The sequence below is a fragment of the Ranitomeya imitator genome, chromosome 4, assembly GCF_032444005.1.
Source record: "Ranitomeya imitator isolate aRanImi1 chromosome 4, aRanImi1.pri, whole genome shotgun sequence".
NCBI lineage: Eukaryota > Metazoa > Chordata > Amphibia > Anura > Dendrobatidae > Ranitomeya > Ranitomeya imitator.
In genome coordinates, this window is record NC_091285.1 from 674,490,937 (window position 1) to 674,513,331 (window position 22,395).

The 22,395-nt window shown below is 41.3% G+C and overlaps 1 protein-coding gene across 1 annotated transcript in view; it reads left to right on the forward strand.

Moving 5' to 3' along the window:
- Positions 1-317: 317 nt before the first annotated feature.
- Positions 318-22,395, forward strand: part of LOC138674682 (uncharacterized) — a 43,073-nt gene continuing 20,995 nt past the window's right edge. The window contains exons 1-3 of the mRNA XM_069762497.1: positions 318-507; positions 12,051-12,697; positions 19,745-21,094. Coding sequence (XP_069618598.1) covers positions 318-507; positions 12,051-12,697; positions 19,745-21,094 — 2,187 coding nt within the window. The remainder of the gene's footprint in view (positions 508-12,050; positions 12,698-19,744; positions 21,095-22,395) is intronic.

A 22,395-nucleotide genomic window follows, 5' to 3' on the forward strand; every position in this document is an offset into this window, starting at 1 on the left:
TTAGCCCCTCTCAACACATAGCATGCTGGAGCAAACTTCTGGGTTACAAATCACTGAAGCTAATAGCCTCAGTGAAACATATCTCCCCTCCAGCACTTTGCCAGTGACTTTGTCATAATAGGTATACATAAACCTAAGGTTCCTCATATAAAATATTAAAACAACACAGTATTTTAGTATGGGTTTAACACCCCATACCTGTAAACGCTTGAGACAAATGAAATGAAAACCACTTTGTCCCCTCATCTGCTCTCCATGACCCTTAAGTTTGTTCTAGAAATGGTGCAAATTGAATCGCAGGACCTGGTCTATCAGCAATGGCGGGGAGTCTTGAGAACCACTTCCTAACTCTCAACCAGGAGTATAACAATCATGTTCGCAGAGAGTACGACCACAAACAGGCCCATGTGGGAGGTGGTCTGATGATACCAGCAGCTATGAAAGCAGGATTTTCATCGGAGGATGCAAATTCAGCTGAAAATGTATTGTGGAGCAGAGATCTGCCAGGTCCTTTCACCACAATACACACCACCAGGCAATCATGTAGGCTTGCAGCTGACGACGGCAGGCGGCGCATAACAGTGGCATGATATGTAGCCCATAGCAGGCATGCCGATGTTAGCTGCCTGCCTCTGCGCTGACTATAGAAGAGAATGCTATGCATTGTGGGAGTGGGGAAAGGTGAGTAAAATGGGATATTTTAGAGAACAGTTTGGAGAACAGTGGCAGAATAGGGAACAAATCTACATGGAAGAAATCCAGGATGGGAGGCATATATACAAGGAAGGGTCCCAGAATAGGGACATATATGTGTGTGTATATTTATATACACTGCTCAAAAAATAAAGGGAACACTCAAATAACACATCTTAGATCTGAATGAACAAAATATTCTCATTGAATACTTTGTTCTGCACAAAGTTGAATGTGCTGATAAGAAAATCACACAAAAATCATCAATAGAAATCAATTTATTAACCAATGGAGGTATTGATTTGGAATCTTGCTCAAAATCCAAGTGGAAAATCCAATTACAGGCTGATCCATCTTCAATGGAAATGCCTCAAGACAAGGAAATGATGCTCAGTAGTGTGTGTGGCCTCTACGTGCCTGTATGACCTCCCTACAATGTGCGGGCATGCTCAAGATGAGGTGGCGGATGGTCTCCTGAGGGATCTCCTCCCAGACCCAGACTAAAGCATCCGCCAACTCCTGGACAGTCTGTGGTGCAATGTGACGTTGGTGGAAGGTGGGAAACATGATGTTCCAGATGTATTCAATCGGATTCAGGTGTGGAGAATGGGCGGGCCAGTACATAGATTCAATGCCTTCATCTTGCAGGAGCTGCTGACACACTGCAGCCACATGAGGTCTGGCATTGTCTTGCATTAGGAAGAACCCAAGGTCAACCGCACAGCATATGGCACCCACTTAAGTTAGCTTCGCACATCCTTTTTACTTATGTTATGCGGGGATTGATATTGTCCCATTGGTTTGGTGAATTAACTATGTGACTATCAAGTGGGCGAGATGGTCACTAACAATTCTTGGACCGGCTATGACATTTAAAAAAAAAAAAATTTGGCATCAAGAAGATGCCTTAATCCATTCCAACTGTTGACAAGAGGAAAGGTAATTCCACCAACTCACGCTAATCATATCTTCAGCAGTGGCGTTGTTGAGCAAAAATATAAATTTGTTAGACCAGTTGAATCTTTTCGGAAATGTACAAAGTCTCTTTACTGTTTATTGTTGCCCAATATCCATTAACGGAAAGGAAATCAAAGGCGTCTTCTACTGGATAGTGTAAGATGACATAGGATTAAACATGGACCTCCACCACTACGTTGACGTAATCTGACTATTTCCAACTTCAGACATACTGTCCTTCAACCTTAATTTATTCACACAGATCGAGCGTTCATTTTTTGTTTCTGAGGAACTTTTTAAGCTCGCAAGTATCAGACCAGTAAATTTTTAGATACTCCAGTCAACAACAATTCAGTGGCAAAAGTTTCCCTTTTTATTTTTAAACTCGAAAAATGCTTGACCTTCTTGACCGTGGCTTTGTTCTCTGCAGTCAATTGACACTAACTCATAAAGTCTCTTTCCCATGTCTGTGACTTTGTTGCCCGATATCCTGTTCTTTGCTGCCAGTTATGAAAATCTTTTGTCTACTAGACAAAAAATGTAATATGACGTTGGATTTAATCATGTTCCTCTACCGCTATGTTGACATAATGGGACTATTTGAGCTACTGCCATCTTCAGCCAGACTAGTTGTCCTTCACCTTAGTTTATACCCACAGATCGGAGGGCTCCTTGGTTGTTTCTGGGGAACTTTTCAAGCTCCAAAATATCAAGAAGCCAGCATCTTTTGAGATACTTCAGCAACCAACCATTCAGTGGCAAAAGTTTGAGATAATTTCCTCATTTTTACGTTAGTCGTGAGAAACACTTGACCTTCTTGACAATGGCTGAAACTTTCAAACGTTTGGTTACAGACCATGTCTTACCAATGTACATGCATCCGCCATTCAATCCTATAAACAATATGGCTATATGTACCATGTATGACCAGAACTAGAAATTAATTTCCAAATTTCTCTTTTTTCTCCCGTCCTTGTTGACCTTTATTTTTCCACCACCACGCTTTGTGATCTTTTTGCTTCTGCTATTAGACTCCCACAGTCATCTTTCGTAACCAATGTTTGAAGTTTTCTTCTCCTCTGCAATCTATTGTCACATACATAATAAGAGGAGCTTTTCCTCTTTCGATATTACTGTGTTCTGTGATTTTCCAAAGGTTTACATTTTTTTTTAGCTCGTAAGGAAATTTGATAGAAGTGACAGTAGTTTGGGTTTTCAAAGGGGGCCTGTCCAGTTCCTGGACTTAGTATTTTTTTTTTCACTTTTTCACTTGTTTCCAGGTAATTTAGAAATCCCCCTTATTTAAGGCGTTTCTGCTGCAGAAGTCAAGACGCGTTTTTTTAAGTGCTTTTTATACACTACAAAAAACTGGATATGTTTTCATGATATCCCCACACTGAAATCGTTTTGGTACATTTTTTCTCTATAAGCATCTTCCGAAACAAACAGTTTCATTTTTTAGCCAGAATCAAAGCTTTTCTGTACTAAAAAAAATGCGTTCAAGACTCTGCTTCACATCTGCACCAAAAATGCATCAAATAAGAGGTAAAACGCAATAAAAGGTAAAAAAGACTCGTAGCGAACATGCAAAAATCTGAGAGAATTGTTGTTGTGTTGTGTGGTGACGGTGAGGACACCTGCAAAAAAAAAAAACAGGAGAAAGAAAGCAGCATTTATGCCATATGTGAACATGGCCTCAGCATTAATTTTTTTTTTACATTTTTTATGGGTTTAATAAAGAAAAAATATCAATCGCGTCTTTTTTACATCATTTACCGATTATCCTTAAATAATTCTGATCGCTATGTTGCGCGGGTTGTTATAATTACAGGGCCGCCAAATATTTCAACATTGTTTGCTGATTTGTGATGTTTGAAAAAATAATAAACAGCGAATAAAAAAATGACATTTTTTTCATTATTACGTCAGTATACAGGGAACATAGAAATGCATTGCTTTATACAATGTATCTCTAAGGACATGTATAGCCTGCTTCTGGTGTCACTGCCTGCAATACTGGTCAAGATGGCTAAAATCTTCTATCTACATCATTGTGGGCTGAGGCTCATAGATAGAGCTGCAGCCTGTGAACATGGAGATGTGAGTTTGAGTCCCAGGGAGACCTGATCACAGGAAGGAGAAGAAGTGAATAACATAATTTCATTAATAAGCAGGGATGTGGCCCCAACCCTCCAGGAAGAGGAGTTTTGGCATGACAAAGATGTCAGAGAGAGGTGAATACAAGAAGCCAGAACAAAAGCCCTGATGTTGTGGGACTGAGCCCTCAAATTGGTTCTAAAGTCCTCAGACAGTTCGGTTCTCCATGCATAGTAGGGCATGCACAATGCAAAGATTGAGTTAACTTCTCTCCTTTTTATTTGGTTTCAAGAGCGATTTTCATATTGCCCACACCTGTTACTTTCCACAGGTGAGTTTGAACGAGCATCACATGCTTGAAGCAAAGTTGTTCACCCACAATTTTGGAAAAATGCCATCAATTTTGTTAGACCCATTTTGGGGATTTTATGTGAAATGATGTCCAATTTGCACTTTTTCTTCTGTTTTTTTTATGTGTTATTCCAATACACACAAAGGAAATAAACATGTGCATAATAGTGATGAGCGAATGTGCTCGGTGATACTCGGATATCACGCGAGTATCTGGATGCTCGGATGTGCTTAGTACTCGATGAGCGTTGGGTGGTGCTCAGACTTAATGCTCGATCCCCCACCCCCATGTTTGGCATCTGTTACACAGTCAATAAACATGCGAGGATTGCCATAGCCATCTTGGTAGTGGCATTACTGTGATTGGCTGGCCGCATTGCCTCATCGGATGTTATAAAAGGACCGGTGCCACCACGCAGACGCCATTGGACAGCTCAGGGAGAGTTCTGGTTTGAGGGACAGATCAGTTGTCCAGACCTGTGTACATAGTTTTAGGAGTCCTCTAGTAGCTTTGCAGACTGTTGATAAAAATATGGCTGCTACACTTAACCACATTTTTTTGGGAGAAAGGTGAAAACATTGACTATATTGTCATCCATGCAGTTTAATGTACTTTCTAAGAAACCCCACTTGGTCAAGCTTGAGTTCCAGCTAGGCCATTCCAAAACTTCTGGATCTTCAAGAGAAGACATTATTTTGTTGATTTGGAGGTTGCTTAGTGTCGTTGTCATGCTGAAAGGTGTAGTTCCTCTTCATCTTTAGCTTTTCAGCAGAGGACTGAAGGTATTGCAAAATTGACTTATATTTGGAACGGTTCATTATTTCCTCCACCTTGACTACAGCCCCAGTTCCAGCTACTGAAAAACAGATCAAAAGCAAAATGCTGCCTCCACCATGCTTCACTGTAGGTATGGTGATGCGCAGAGTTGGCTTTGCACAAAACAATTCTTTTGAAAATATGGCCAAAAAGTACAACCTTGGTCTCATTAGACCATAATACATTTTTTCACATGATTTTTTAAGACTTGGTGTGGGTTTTGTTAAAACATATCCAGGTTTGGACATTTATCTTTGTAAGAAAATGCTTCCGTCTTGTCATCTTCCCCCACAGGCAAAGCATATGAATAATATGGCAGATTGTTGTCACATGCAGGACACAACCAGAATTTGCCCGAAGTTCCTGCACTTCTTTTAAAATTCCTGTCGGCCTCTTGGCAGCCTCCCAGGCCAATTTTCTTCTTGACTTCATCATTTTTTCAGGGATGTCCAGTTCTAGGTAATGTTACTTTTGTGAAAAATTAAAGCCACTTCTTGAAGACGTCTTCACAATGTCCATGGTAATGTTTTTGTGCCCTTCTGACTGATGACTTTAAACAATGAATTCCCTTTGCTGTGTTGTCAGCTGTTTACACAGCACGGTAATTATAAAATGTCAGGAAAATCCTACCAGAACAGATAAACTTTATATGGGGTAATGGGGTAATCAGAATCCCTGTAAATGATGCATTGACTACGGTGTAACATGAAGGTAAATGTGATTGGCTAATGCTGAACACAACCACATACCAGTAATAAGAGGGTGCTCACACTTAACCACATAATTTTTTTTAATTTATTTACTCACCCCCAAGGTGATTTCAGTTTGCTCCTCTATGGATTTTTACAGATTATGGGGACATTAAATGTGCAAAAAAGTTCCCAAATTGTACTTCTTGGTTTGAATTTTTTACATGAAGAAAACTGCTATTTTAACAGGGGTGTGTAGACTTTTTATATCCATGTTATGTGTGTATATTTCTGTTTGTATCTATATTTATAAATATGTGTATATACTGTATATGTATATACTGTGTATCTCTGTATGATTGAGTGTATATGTATATATATATATATATATATATATATATATATATATATATATATACTTTATATATAAACAGTTGTGCTCAAAAGTTTACATACACCAGTAGAATTTTTGCTTTCTTTTTCAGTGAATATGAATGATAACACCAAAACCCTTTCTCCACTCATGGTTAGTGGTTGGGTGAAGCCATTTATTGTCAAACTACTGTGTTTTCTCTTTTTAAATCAAAATGACAACCTGAAACATCCAAATGACCCTGATCGAAAGTTCACGTATGTTGGTGATTTTGGCCTGATGACATGCACAGAAGTTGACACAGATGGGTTTGAATGGCTACTAAAGGTAACATCCTCACCTGTGACCTGTTTGCTTGTAATCAGTGTGTGTGCATAAAAGCTGAGTGAGTTTCTGGGATCCAGACAGACTCTTGCATCTTTCATCCAGCCACTGACTGGATTCTGGATTGTGAGTCATGGGGAAAGTAAAAGAATTGTCAACGGATCTACGGGAAAAGGTATTTGAACTGTATAAAACTGGAAAGGGATGCAAAAAGATATCCAAGGAATTGATAATGCCAGTCAGATGCATTTCAAACTGTGATTAACAAATGGAAAATCAGCTCTGTGAAAACCAAACCACAGTCAGGTAGACCAACAAAAATGTCATCCACAACTGCCAGGAAAATTGTTCAGGATGCGAAGAAAAACCCACAAATAACATCAGCTGAAATACTGGATTATGTGAAAACTAGCGTTGTGGCTGTTTCAAGATGCACAATAAGGAGGCACTTGAGGAAAATGTGCTGTATGGTCGAGTCGCCAGAAGAAAGCCATTACTTCGCAAATGCCACAAAGTATCACCCTACAATATGCAAAACAGCACAGAGACAAGCCTCAAAAGTTCTGGAACAAGGTAATTTGGAGTGATGAGACCAAAATTGAACTTTTTGGCCACAAACATAAACGTTACATTTGGAGAGAGGTCAACAAGGCCTATAATAAAAGGAACACCATTCCTACTGTAAAGCATGGAGGTGGATCGCTGATGTTTTGGGGATGTGTGAGCTACATAGGCACAGGAAACTTGGTCAAAGTTGAAGGAAAGATGAATGCAGCACGTTATCAGCAAATACTGGAGACAAATTTGCACTCATCAGCCCGGAAGCTGCGCACGGGACGTACTTGAGAGGATCTGTAAGGAAGAATGGCAGAGGATCCCCAAATCCAGGTGTGAAAAACTTGTTGCATCATTCCCAAGAAGACTCATGGCTGTACAAGCTCAAAAGGTGCTTATACTCAATGCTGAGCAAAGGGGCTGAACACTTATGGCCATGTGATATTTCAGTTTTTCTTTTTTAATAACTTGGCTCCTCTAATTCTGCTGATGCAGCACAATCCTTCCTTGCAGAGTGCGGTATCTTTCTGTGCCGTGAGTCACCATGATGCGTTTACCAGTTTCCAGAAAGGGTTTCTCTGCTTCAGCAAGTTTTGTGTCAGGAGGAGGCGAATAAAGCAGATGGATTTTTCTCTTGTCACATGGCGATGTGATGAAACACTATAAACATTTTGAGTTTCATCGGGGAAAGACCCTGACATATATGAACGTTGAAACAATAGTGTGGGTGTCAGGATTGTCAATGCAGAGGGTAAATTATTGACAAATTAACCTGTCAGATACATGGAAAGAGGAAGTAGATGCTGCAGTAATAAACACCTGGCTCTGATGGCCCATGACAATACCAGCAGTAGCCTTATTGACTGTTATATCATCATCCACCAGCAGGGGGAGTGTTCGCTCACCGGCTCCTGATAACATTAGTGCAGCGCCCAGCCGCCACTAAGATTCCAGGCAGAATTTCCTGTCTCCATCAGCAAATATACCGCCGTATATTACAGCGAAGCGGAGATTTCACCAAATCCCATCCACACATTGATGAGCTTGGCCAGGACTTGTGGGTGGAAAATCCACTAACAATAGTGTTGGAAAATGAAAGATTTGATAAAATCTTATTGATATGTTGCAGGTAAAGTGTGTAACATAAATTGGTCAGCACTGTGAATTTGCTGTATTTTTCCCAATGTACACTTAATATGCATTTTATCAATATATATCTATCTCAGATTATTACAGCAAATTTCATCATTTGCATAGATGATAGAGATAAAGAGATATTAATGATGATGATAAAGATAGATAGATAATATATAAATACATAGATAGATAATAGAAAGATAGATAATAGATAGATAATAGATAGATATATAATAGATAGATAATAGATAGATGGATAGATAGATAGATAGATGATAGATAGATAATAATAGGTAGATAATAGATAGATAGATAGATAGATAGATAATAGATAGATAGATAGATAGATAATAGATAGACAGATAGATAGATAGATAGATAATAGATAGATAGATGATAGATAGATAATAATAGGTAGATAATAGATAGATAGATAGATAGATAGATAGATAATAGATAGATAGATGATAGATAGATAATAATAGGTAGATAATAGATAGATACAGTTAGGGCCAGAAATATTTGGACAGTGACACAATTTTCGCGAGTTGGGCTCTGCATGCCACCACATTGGATTTGAAATGAAACCTCTACAACAGAATTCAAGTGCAGATTGTAACGTTTAATTTGAAGGGTTGAACAAAAATATCTGATAGAAAATGTAGGAATTGTACACATTTCTTTACAAACACTCCACATTTTAGGAGGTCAAAAGTAATTGGACAAATAAACATAACCCAAACAAAATATTTTTATTTTCAATATTTTGTTGCAAATCCTTTGGAGGCAATCACTGCCTTAAGTCTGGAACCCATGGACATCACCAAACGCTGGGTTTCCTCCTTCTTAATGCTTTGCCAGGCCTTTACAGCCGCAGCCTTCAGGTCTTGCTTGTTTCTGGGTCTTTCCGTCTTAAGTCTGGATTTGAGCAAGTGAAATGCATGCTCAATTGGGTTTAGATCTGGAGATTGACTTGGCCATTGCAGAATGTTCCACTTTTTGGCACTCATGAACTCCTGGGTAGCTTTGGATGTATGCTTGGGGTCATTGTCCATCTGTACTATGAAGCGCCGTCCAATCAACTTTGCAGCATTTGGCTGAATCTGGGCTGAAAGTATATCCCGGTACACCTCAGAATTCATCCGGCTAATCTTGTCTGCTCTTATGTCATCAATAAACACAAGTGACCCAGTGCCATTGAAAGCCATGCATGCCCATGCCATCACGCTGCCTCCACCATGTTTTACAGAGGATGTGGTGTGCCTTGGATCATGTGCCGTTCCCTTTCTTCTCCAAACTTTTTTCTTCCCATCATTCTGGTACAGGTTGATCTTTGTCTCATCTGTCCATAGAATACTTTTCCAGAACTGAGCTGGCTTCTTGAGGTGTTTTTCTGCAAATTTAACTCTGGCATGTCTATTTTTGGTATTGATGAATGGTTTGCATCTAGATGTGAACCCTTTGTATTTACTGTCATGGAGTCTTCTCTTTACTGTTGACTTAGAGACAGATACACCTACTTCACTGAGAGTGTTCTGGACTTCAGTTGATGTTGTGAACGGGTTCTTCTTCACCAAATTAAGTATGCGGCGATCATCCACCACTGTTGTCATCCGTGGACGCCCAGGCCTTTTTGAGTTCCCAAGCTCACCAGTCAATTCCTTTTTTCTCAGAATGTACCCAACTGTTGATTTTGCTACTCCAAGCATGTCTGCTATCTCTCTGATGGATTTTTTCTTTTTTTTCAGCCTCAGGATGTTCTGCTTCACCTCAATTGAGAGTTCCTTTGACCGCATGTTGTCTGCTCACAGCAACAGCTTCCAAATGCAAAACCACACACCTGGAATCCACCCCTGACCTTTTAACTACTTCATTGATTACAGGTTAACGAGGGAGACGCCTTCAGAGTTAATTGCAGCCCTTAGAGTCCATTGTCCAATTACTTTTGGTCCCTTGAAAAAGAGGACGCTATGCATTACAGAGCTATGATTCCTAAACCCTTTCTCCGATTTGGATGTGGAAACTATCATATTGCAGCTGGGAGTGTGCACTTTCAGCCCATATTATATATATAATTGTATTTCTGAACATGTTTTTGTAAACAGCTAAAATAACAAAACTTGTGTCACTGTCCAAATATTTCTGGCCCTAACTGTAGATAGATGATAGATAGATAATAGATAAATAGATAGATAGATAGATAGATAGATGATAGATATATAATAGATAGATAGATAGATAGATAGATAATAGATAGATAATAGATAGATAGATAGATAATAGATAGATAGATAGATGATAGATATAATAGATAGATAGATAATAGATAGATAGATAGATAATAGATAGATAGATAGATAGATAGATGATAGATATATAATAGATAGATAATAGATAATAGATAGATAGATAGATAATAGATAGATAGATAGATAATAGATAGATAGATAATAGATAGATAGATAATAGATAGATAGATAATAGATAGATAGATATCTAGATAGATAGATAGATAGATAGATCCCGCCCACCATTCCCAGGAGTAAGCTGCATTTGACATGGGCTCCTGAAATTTAAGCAATTTATACCTTGTAATGGGCAACCTGTAAGACGAAACTTGGAAAATACGTGCTCCATGGAAGGCAAAAGCGAGCAGGACTAAAATACACCCAAGAAAGAAAAATATAAACCAGGATAAAAGAGGAATTTCGATGATAAGGAAGATCTACCCCCTGCACAGGATTCAAGCGGCAGAGCATATGAAAGCTGGAAGACCCCAGAGCTAAACACCAAGAGGTAAGGCCATCTCTCTGCATCTCAAACCCTTTAGCATTGAACTCTATAGAATCAAAACCTATAGAATCTCCCCAGAAAACAAGCACAATATAAAATAAGCAACATGGAAAGAAATAATATTTTGGATAATGAAAATCCCAGCACTATAGCTAAGCCCCCTATAGAGGTCAGTGCCTCAGCTCCAGCAGATGGCAGGGTCTCAGGCGTCAAGGAGATAACATATCCCAGAGATCACAGGAGCATGGGAGAAAAAAAGGCCATAAAACATTCCATCATCAAAGAGGAACCAGAAACTCTCTTTGCAGACTTTACTAAGAAACAGAATAGAAAAACAAATTATCTCTTCTATAGTGAGCAGCCTGAGGCATGGCACACAGCCTTGTGCAAATACTATAAAAACATTCTAAAAAAAATGGCATCAACAGGGGCCGACAAATCAGAGTAAAAGACCCACAAAACAAGGATATCTCACTCACCATCAATCTATACCACTCTGGCATAATATAAAGAGAAGTTTTGGCGTGCACTCAGTCTGCTAGAGGCGAGGTGCTGGTGTAATGGACCAATTGGTCCTAAGTATTAATAAATATTTGTAATTCACCGCACACTCTAATTGAATTCTGTACAATGAGTATATGCAAATAAAATGTGGATTTATTTATACACTTGGGAGCATAACAGAATAAAGCAGCTCATGCGATCTGACACAACGTTTCGGCTCCTCCGGAGCCTTTTTCACGTGATCGCTTATTCCAGTGTGAGAGGAACATACGAATGAGGGAAAGAGATCCCAATGGTGACACTTACACTAATGAGGTTGCAACGGCCTATGATTGACTGCTGGCCAGATGAGGGTACTCTGTTTCAGTCGCTGTGCTAAGCGGCGCTCCCGCGCCCTGCTAGTGCTGGGAGCGCCGCTTAGCACAGCGACTGAAACAGAGTACCCTCATCTGGCCAGCAGTATGTTCGTATGTTCCTCTCACACTGGAATAAGCGATCACGTGAAAAAGGCTCCGGAGGAGCCGAAACGTTGTGTCAGATCGCATGAGCTGCTTTATTCTGTTATGCTCCCAAGTGTATAAATAAATCCACATTTTATTTGCATATACTCATTGTACAGAATTCAATTAGAGTGTGCGGTGAATTACAAATATTTATTATTACTCTGGCATAATAGTCATACAGGGCAATGAGGACAACCTCGAGGCATTTGAGGAAATCTTCCCTCATATCAAACTCAAGGCTCAAAAATATAAAATAGAAAAGCCAGCACGTAGAAAGAGTGATGGGCCCACACGTACAAAAAAGACCACCAGGGACCCCCCTGCAGCCCAAAGCCCTAATAATGCACTCCCCTCATTGGACACCCTCAGAGAATGCCTGTCCCAGCTGGAGAGGGACTTCACACTGCTTAAGGAACAGATCCAAAGACAGACAAATGACCCAACAGATGCAGAGATAACCAGACTGAAGTGTGCACTGGACTCAGCGGTGCAGGAAATCAAACATGAACTATATGAACTACTGCAAGAAAATGCTAAATTAAAAGGAGAAATAGAAAACCTAAAGAGCCAGACACCACCCCTAACACAGGAGGGGGACCCAGGGAAGGAGACAGGTGAAGACACAATGAGAGCTAACAGCCAAACCACCACTAACTTAAAGAACTGCCTAAATATTGAGGGCAAAAGAGAAAATAACCAAGAACCACAGGATGGGCCCTACCCAAGCACCAAACAAACCCCAAGTCTAGAACAAAAGCAGACCACAACAACAGGACAGAGCAACAAGAAGAACGTAAACAGAATCTCCCATAGGAGCAGCCAACCAACATGTCCTGATATAGTCCTGATTATAGACTCCAACGGAAAATACCTCAATACAAGGCGACTCTTCCCAGGAAAAAAGGTCTCCAAAATCCGCTGCTCAACTATAGAACAAGCAAAGGCCATAATTGACAATCCATATTTCACCAACCCAAACCACATCGTCATACATACTGGCACCAACAATCTCCAGGACCAACACCAGCAGGTAGCAGGACAATTGTGTCAGCTGGCAGAGACCACACAACAGAAGTTCCCCAGCAGCAAGATCATCCTGTCATCTCTGCTGCCAAGAAAAGATTCCTTCCAATACATCACCCAAGACGTCAACAGAGAACTAATAGCCAAGATCAATACGATGCTAGACATCACCTTGGCACAACATCCCATCATAAACCTCCACCACCTGTATGATGACAAACATCTTAACAACCAAGGAGTCAGCCTTCTTGCCAAAGAACTTAAAGACATTGTACTCAACAGAGTCCCTGGACCAAGAACCCATACAAACCGAAAACCTATAGGAAGAGCACCAACTAACAGACCTAAAATGGAATATGCTCAACGAACTGAAAACTGCAACCTGTATGGAAAACCAGTCTATGAGAGACACAAACCATGGAAGACACCACCCTCTCCACACAGAGTGAAACAGGGCAGTGAGCTGGCAGAAATAAAGACCATGATCAGCTCCATGTGCAAGAAACTGACGCGACTGGACCAATTGCCTACAACAAGGTCACCAGTCAGCAACCCAAGATGTCCTATGCAGGACAGCCCATTACAAGGTATACAGCTACACAATGTCAACTCTAATCATTAGTAGCTGGAACATCCAGGGCCTGAACACCTCAGCCTTTGGATACAAGACAAATGACCCAGACTTTAACCAAAGACTGAAAGACATTGATATACAGATCCTCCTTGAAACATGGACTAAGGCCAATAATGAATCCTATGTCCCCATCGGATACAGGGAATTCTCTGTCTCCGCCCTGAAAAACAAAAACATCAAACAGGGCCGGAGCTCAGGAGGAATATTAGTATGGTACAAAGAAGAGCTCCATGAACATATCAGAGCAGTGAAGAGAGGAGACAGCCATATCTGGATAAGAATAAGCCGCTCCATCCTCACATCCGTGGCCGACATCTACCTCTGTGCAGTGTACGTAGCTCCTCCAGAGTCTCCATACTTCAACCCAGACAGCTTTGAGACCCTAAAGACTGAAGCTACCCATTTCCAGACTCTTGGGAACGTTCTCATCTACGGAGACCTCAACGCAAGAACGGGAAGAGAAAGAGACTACCTGACCACTGATGGAAACATCTATATACTTGGAGCAGATACCGACTGTGACAACCCAGTGCACACCGACAGGAACAGCTATGATTGCACAGTTAATAAAAGTGGCAGAACGCTGTTGAACCTATGCCGAAGCCTTGGACTTCGTATCCCCAATGGCCGCACCAAGGGAGACTCACTGGGAAGACATACCCTAAACTCCCATGTGGGCAGCAGTGTGATAGACTATGCCATCACAGATATGGACCCTACAAATATTGGCGCCCTTATAGTCACCCCACAAACACATCTGTCAGACCATAACCAACTGCTCCTATACATCAAATCCACAAAGAAATCACCCTCACAAACCCCGCAAATGACCGGCCTCTTTAGCCTGCCACCATCCTTCAAATGGTCCAAGATGTCGGCCCCAAAATACAAAGATGCCATCAACAGACCAGAGATCAAGGAGAAGCTCCAATGTTTCCATAATAACGTGTATGAACTCAACCCAGAAGGAGTACACCTAGCGGTAAGAGACCTTAACGACATTCTATATGCCATGGCAGAAATGTCTGACCTGAAAAGAAGCATCAACAAGAGACCGAGTAAACAAAATCCCAACAACTGGTTTGACAAAGAATGCAAGACCATACGGAAGGCCCTAAGAATGGCCTCAAATAAAAAACACAGAGACCCCAATAACCCCACTCTGAGAGAAGCCTACCACACCGTACAACGAAATTACAAAGCCATCCTCAGAAAGAAAAAGCAAAACGACATCTCTACCAAACTCCTCCAACTCCAAGATGCCCTTGAAGACAACAAATTTTGGGAACTGTGGAATCACCTTGGATCCAACCAGAAAAGCAACAGCCTCCACATCCAGAGCGGCAACATCTGGCTCCAGTACTTCAAGGACCTCTACAATGACATCCCAAGTGAAGACCTGAACCTGGCACAAAAAGAGCTTGTGAAAAAACTGAAAGATATGGAGGAAAAGTTCAAAGATTTCCAAAATCCTCTGGATATACCAATCACACTGACAGAAATAACAGAAAGGATCACACAGATAAAAGGTAAAAAAGCCAGTGGTCCAGATGGGATCCTCCCAGAAATGCTGAAATACAGCCCTCCAGATATCCAGGCTGCGATAACAAAACTATTTAATATTGTACTGCAGGCCGGCTGCTTCCCCAAAAACTGGAACCAAGGCCTCATAACCCCTATACACAAAAATGGGGACAAGTACGACCCAGCAAACTACCGAGGGATATGTGTCAGCAGCAACCTGGGTAAACTCTTCAACTGCATCCTGAACAAGAGGATCCTCACCTTCCTCACCGAGCACAACGTCCTCAGCAAGAGCCAAGCAGGGTTCATGCCAAACCACCGCACCACTGACCACATCTACCCTCTGCACAGCCTCATCAAGAGCCACGTCCACAATACAAAGAACGGGAAGATATACGCTTGTTTTGTGGACTTCAAGAAGGCCTTCGACTCAGTGTGGCACCCAGGACTATTCCTAAAATTGCTGGGGAGCGGAATAGGAGGCAAAACATATGATGTCATCCGAAGCTCCTACACAGAGAACAGTTGCAGTGTGAAGGTCAACGGAAGGAGGACAGCCTATTTCCAACAAAGTCGAGGAGTGAGACAGGGCTGCAGCCTCAGTCCAACGCTCTTTAACATCTACATCAATGAGCTGGCAGTGGCCCTAGAGTCCTCCTCAGCACCAGGACTCACCCTCCATGACACCCAGGTGAAATTTCTGCTGTATGCAGATGACCTCGTGCTGTTATCACCAACTGAGAAAGGCCTCCAAGATCATCTGAAAATCCTAGAGACCTTCAGCAGCACATGGGCACTGCCAATCAACGAGAAAAAAACTAATATCATGGTGTTCCAGAAAAGAAAGCAGAAACCCACTGGCAATCCTACCTTTATGATAGACAACCGTCCACTTACTGAAACCAACAGGTACACCTACCTGGGCCTAGAACTCAGCCAGTCAGGGAGCTTCAAGCAAGCCATAGAGTCACTAAAAGACAAGGCATCCAAAGCCTTCTATGCCATCAGAAGGCGTCTGTACCACCTCAAGGCACCAGTAACCGTATGGCTAAAAATTTTTGACTCCATCATTGCCCCAATTCTTCTATACGGTAGTGAGGTCTGGGGCCCAGTCTCATACCCAAACTGGTCAAAGTGGGACGCTGGGCCGACAGAAATATTCCACCTAGAGTTCTGCAAGCATCTTCTCCAAGTCCATCGGAGCACATCAAATAGCGCCTGCCGAGCAGAGCTGGGCAGATTCCCACTACACATCGCAATAAAGAAGAAGGCGCTGTCATTCAAGGCTCATCTACAAAGTAGCAGTCCCAGCTCCTACTATCACAAAGCCTTCCTACACCAGGAAGCCTCAGGAAGCCTCCCAAGGAAAAGTACCCAAAGCCAGTCTGACCAAGCCATCAACCTCCATGGCCTGACAAAAGGTGAAATCCAGAAAATGGTACACAAAGTCAAAGAGGAATATCTCAGCATCTGGAGGAACGACATAAACAAATCCCAGAAACTGACAATATACCAGAATCTACAGAGGGAGTACAAACTGGCCCCATATCTAGAGAAACTAGAAAACCCCAAAGATCGACAGATCCTGAGCCGATACAGACTGAGCGCCCACAGCCTACTCATCGAATCCGGGCGGCACCGACAGAACTACAAGCCTCGAGAGAACAGACTCTGCCAGCAGTGCCCCCAGGAGGCCGTGGAGGATGAGGCCCACTTCCTGCTGAGGTGCCCCAAATACTCCGCAGTGAGGGACACTCACTTCAAGAGGCTGTCTGATCTCCTCCCAGACTTCACCTCCAAGGAGGAGGAAGAGAAACTGCCGATAATACTGGGGGAAGAGGAAAGTGCAGTGGCCGTAGCAGCGGAATATGTCAGTGCCTGCCACAGACTAAGAGGAGCCTGATATGTCATGGACTCCCATACCCCAACACTGGACAAATCCCTATCCCCCGAGTAAAGAGCCCGATATGTCATGGACTCCTATACCCCACCCTGGAAACATCCCCTATCCTCTAAAAGGAATTTGATATTCCCTGGACCTCTATATGCCCCCCTCCCCCACCCCCGTATTTTTACCATATGCTTTGGCAATGCTAACATGTACTTAGTCCTGCCAATAAAGCTCATTTGAATTTGAATTTGAATTTGATAGATAATAGATAGATAGATAATAGATAGATAGATAGATAGATAGATAATAGATAGATAGATAGATAATAGATAGATAGATAATAGATAGACAGATAGATAGATAGATAGATAGATAGATAGATAGATGATAGATAGATAGATAATAGATAGATGATAGATAGATAGATAGATGATAGATAGATAGATAGATAGATAGATAGATAGATAGATAATAGATAGATAATAGATAGATAGATAGATAGATAGATAGATAGATAGATAGATAGATAGATAGATAGATAGATAGATAGATAATAGATAGATAGATAATAGATAGATAGATAGATAATAGATAGATAGATAATAGATAGATAATAGATAGATAGATAGATAGATAGATAGATAGATAGATAGATAGATAATAGATAGATGATAGATAGATAGATAGATGATAGATAGATAGACAATAGATAGATAGATAATAGATAGATAGATGATAGATAGATGATAGATAGATAATAGATAGATAGATAATAGATAGATATATAGATAATAGATAGATAATAGATAGATAGATAGATAGATAATAGATAGACAGATAGATAATAGATAGATAGATAGATAGATAATAGATAGATAGATAGATAGATAGATAGATAGATAGATAGATAGATAGATAGATAATAGATAGATAGATAATAGATAGATAGATAATAGATAGATAGATAATAGATAGATAGATAGATAGATATATAGATAATAGATAGATAGATAATAGATAGATAGATAGATAGATAGATAGATAGATACATAGATAGATAGATAATAGATAGATAATAGATAGATAGATATGTGACAATCTTAGCTCTGCTTTCACTGAGTCAACTCACCATATCACTGCCAACTTAGCAACGGACTCTGTGACAAATTCAGCTCAGCAATATTGCTGAGTCAATTGATCTGTACCACTGCCAGATCTACATAGAACTCTTTGACAAACTCATCTCTGCTCTCATTGACTCGACTGTGTTGTGAAGCTGTGACATAGCGCGACCCTGGCAGAGCCAGTACACACTGTGGGGGTCAATGTAATGTGATGTGGGGTGGTAGCCATTGGAGAGGTACTTGTCTTTCACACCCCAGCATGCTACATGAAGATGGGAGTACTGCCTGGTTGAGTGGACTTTAGATATGGAGGCCTTACACCCTTGCAGGCCGTGTGATGCTGGCAAATTTGGCTGGCCAGGGCCAGATGTTGTCAATGAAGGAGATCAATAGTGATGAGAGAGCATATTTCTAAGGCCTCTTTGACACTTGTTGGTGCAGACAACAAGGATTTGGATTCCTGGACCACGGTGTGAATTACTGGTACGATGGACTCCTCGCCAGAGACGGACTACACCTCAACAAACCTGGGAAACACACATTCGCCAGAAGACTCGCTACACTCATCAGGAGGGCGTTAAACTAGAAGAAGAGGGGACGGGAAGAAAAACATTAGACTCGAACAAAGACGACCCAGGAAAACATACTCAGAAGGGAGGTAAGAACATTTCTAAAACAATCCACAGTGAGGAGATTGGAACAAAACAAAATCCTCTAAACTGCATGCTCGCAAACGCCAGAAGCCTGACAAACAAGATGGAAGAACTAGAAGCAGAAATATCTACAGGTAACTTTGACATAGTGGGAATAACCGAGACATGGTTAGATGAAAGCTATGACTGGGCAGTTAACTTACAGGGTTACAGTCTGTTTAGAAAGGATCGTAAAAATCGGAGAGGAGGAGGGGTTTGTCTCTATGTAAAGTCTTGTCTAAAATCCACTTTAAGGGAGGATATTAGCGAAGGGAATGAGAATGTCGAGTCCATATGGGTTGAAATTCATGGAGGGAAAAATGGTAACAAAATTCTCATTGGGGTCTGTTACAAACCCCCAAATATAACAGAAAGCATGGAAAGTCTACTTCTAAAGCAGATAGATGAAGCTGCAACCCATAATGAGGTCCTGGTTATGGGGGCCTTTAACTACCCGGATATTAACTGGGAAACAGAAACCTGTGAAACCCATAAAGGCAACAGGTTTCTGCTAATAACCAAGAAAAATTATCTTTCACAATTGGTGCAGAATCCAACCAGAGGAGCAGCACTTTTAGACCTAATACTATTTAATAGACCTGACAGAATAACAAATCTGCAGGTGGTTGGGCATCTAGGAAATAGCGACCACAATATTGTGCAGTTTCACCTGTCTTTCACTAGGGGGACTTGTCAGGGAGTCACAAAAACATTGAACTTTAGGAAGGCAAAGTTTGAACAGCTTAGAGATGCCCTTAATCTGGTAGACTGGGACAATATCCTCAGAAATGAGAATACAGATAATAAATGGGAAATGTTTAAGAACATCCTAAATAGGCAGTGTAAGCGGTTTATACCTTGTGGGAATAAAAGGACTAGAAATAGGAAAAACCCAATGTGGCTAAACAAAGAAGTAAGACAGGCAATTAACAGTAAAAAGAAAGCATTTGCACTACTAAAGCAGGATGGCACCATTGAAGCTCTAAAAAACTATAGGGAGAAAAATACTTTATCTAAAAAACTAATTAAAGCTGCCAAAAAGGAAACAGAGAAGCACATTGCTAAGGAGAGTAAAACTAATCCCAAACTGTTCTTCAACTATATCAATAGTAAAAGAATAAAAACTGAAAATGTAGGCCCCTTAAAAAATAGTGAGGAAAGAATGGTTGTAGATGACGAGGAAAAAGCTAACATATTAAACACCTTCTTCTCCACGGTATTCACGGTGGAAAATGAAATGCTAGGTGAAATCCCAAGAAACAATGAAAACCCTATATTAAGGGTCACCAATCTAACCCAAGAAGAGGTGCGAAACCGGCTAAATAAGATTAAAATAGATAAATCTCCGGGTCCGGATGGCATACACCCACGAGTACTAAGAGAACTAAGTAATGTAATAGATAAACCATTATTTCTTATTTTTAGTGACTCTATAGCGACAGGGTCTGTTCCGCAGGACTGGCGCATAGCAAATGTGGTGCCAATATTCAAAAAGGGCTCTAAAAGTGAACCTGGAAATTATAGGCCAGTAAGTCTAACCTCTATTGTTGGTAAAATATTTGAAGGGTTTCTGAGGGATGTTATTCTGGATTATCTCAATGAGAATAACTGTTTAACTCCATATCAGCATGGGTTTATGAGAAATCGCTCCTGTCAAACCAATCTAATCAGTTTTTATGAAGAGGTAAGCTATAGGCTGGACCACGGTGAGTCATTGGACGTGGTATATCTCGATTTTTCCAAAGCGTTTGATACCGTGCCGCACAAGAGGTTGGTACACAAAATGAGAATGCTTGGTCTGGGGGAAAATGTGTGTAAATGGGTTAGTAACTGGCTTAGTGATAGAAAGCAGAGGGTGGTTATAAATGGTATAGTCTCTAACTGGGTCGCTGTGACCAGTGGGGTACCGCAGGGGTCAGTATTGGGACCTGTTCTCTTCAACATATTCATTAATGATCTGGTAGAAGGTTTACACAGTAAAATATCGATATTTGCAGATGATACAAAACTATGTAAAGCAGTTAATACAAGAGAAGATAGTATTCTGCTACAGATGGATCTGGATAAGTTGGAAACTTGGGCTGAAAGGTGGCAGATGAGGTTTAACAATGATAAATGTAAGGTTATACACATGGGAAGAAGGAATCAATGTCACCATTACACACTGAACGGGAAACCACTGGGTAAATCTGACAGGGAGAAGGACTTGGGGATCCTAGTTAATGATAAACTTACCTGGAGCAGCCAGTGCCAGGCAGCAGCTGCCAAGGCAAACAGGATCATGGGGTGCATTAAAAGAGGTCTGGATACACATGATGAGAGCATTATACTGCCTCTGTACAAATCCCTAGTTAGACCGCACATGGAGTACTGTGTCCAGTTTTGGGCACCGGTGCTCAGGAAGGATATAATTGAACTAGAGAGAGTACAAAGGAGGGCAACAAAATTAATAAAGGGGATGGGAGAACTACAATACCCAGATAGATTAGTGAAATTAGGATTATTTAGTCTAGAAAAAAGACGACTGAGGGGCGATCTAATAACCATGTATAAGTATATAAGGGGACAATACAAATATCTCGCTGAGGATCTGTTTATACCAAGGAAGGTGACGGGCACAAGGGGGCATTCTTTGCGTCTGGAGGAGAGAAGGTTTTTCCACCAACATAGAAGAGGATTCTTTACTGTTAGGGCAGTGAGAATCTGGAATTGCTTGCCTGAGGAGGTGGTGATGGCGAACTCAGTCGAGGGGTTCAAGAGAGGCCTGGATGTCTTCCTGGAGCAGAACAATATTGTATCATACAATTATTAGATTCTGTAGAAGGACGTAGATCTGGGTATTTATTATGATGGAATATAGGCTGAACTGGATGGACAAATGTCTTTTTTCGGCCTTACTAACTATGTTACTATGTTACTATGTTACTTCAGTCTTTTGGCGTCAGTCACTACCGACATAGTGACGGATTGACGGATCCGTCACAATTGTTGCGAAAACGGTTCTAACGGATCCGTTTTTTTGACGGATCCGTTACTTGGGGGTTGTCTGGGAGAAGTATCTACTTTTTGGAGCATGCGCAATTGAAAAAACGGATTGGGGCGACGGATCCGCCGGAAAAACGGTTGCGGCGGATCCGTCGCCCATAGGCACCCATTCTATGGAATGGCGGACGCGACGGATCCGTCGCGATCCGCCATTTCAGCGTTGACAAAAAACTTTCCAATGTCCGTCTATTTTCAGAAAACGTCCGCCAAATTTCGACGGATCCGTCGCATGGCGGATGGAACGGACAACCATCCGTCACAATCCGTCACTAATGCAAGTCTATGGGAAAATAACGGATCCGTAAAAAAAAATGACAGATCCGTTATTTGAGGAAAATGGCGGTTTTAGACTGACGCCAAATAACTGAAGTGTGAAAGAGGCCTAACAATACACTGGGGACAGGTGGGGGTGTGGGGGAGAGGGTAATGATGGTCGTGATGGGGGAGAACAATGATTGGGGGTGTAGAGGACAATGATGGAGGTCGTGGAGAAGGCAATGATAGAAGTCGTGGAGAGGGCAATGATAGAGATGGTGGAGAGGGCAATGATAGAGGTGGTGGAGAGGGCAATAATGGAGGTGGTGGAGAGGGCAATAATGGGAGTGGTGCAGAGCTAGAGGGAAAAAAAATGGTCCACACCAAGATGGCACCGCCGGCACCTGCGCAGTT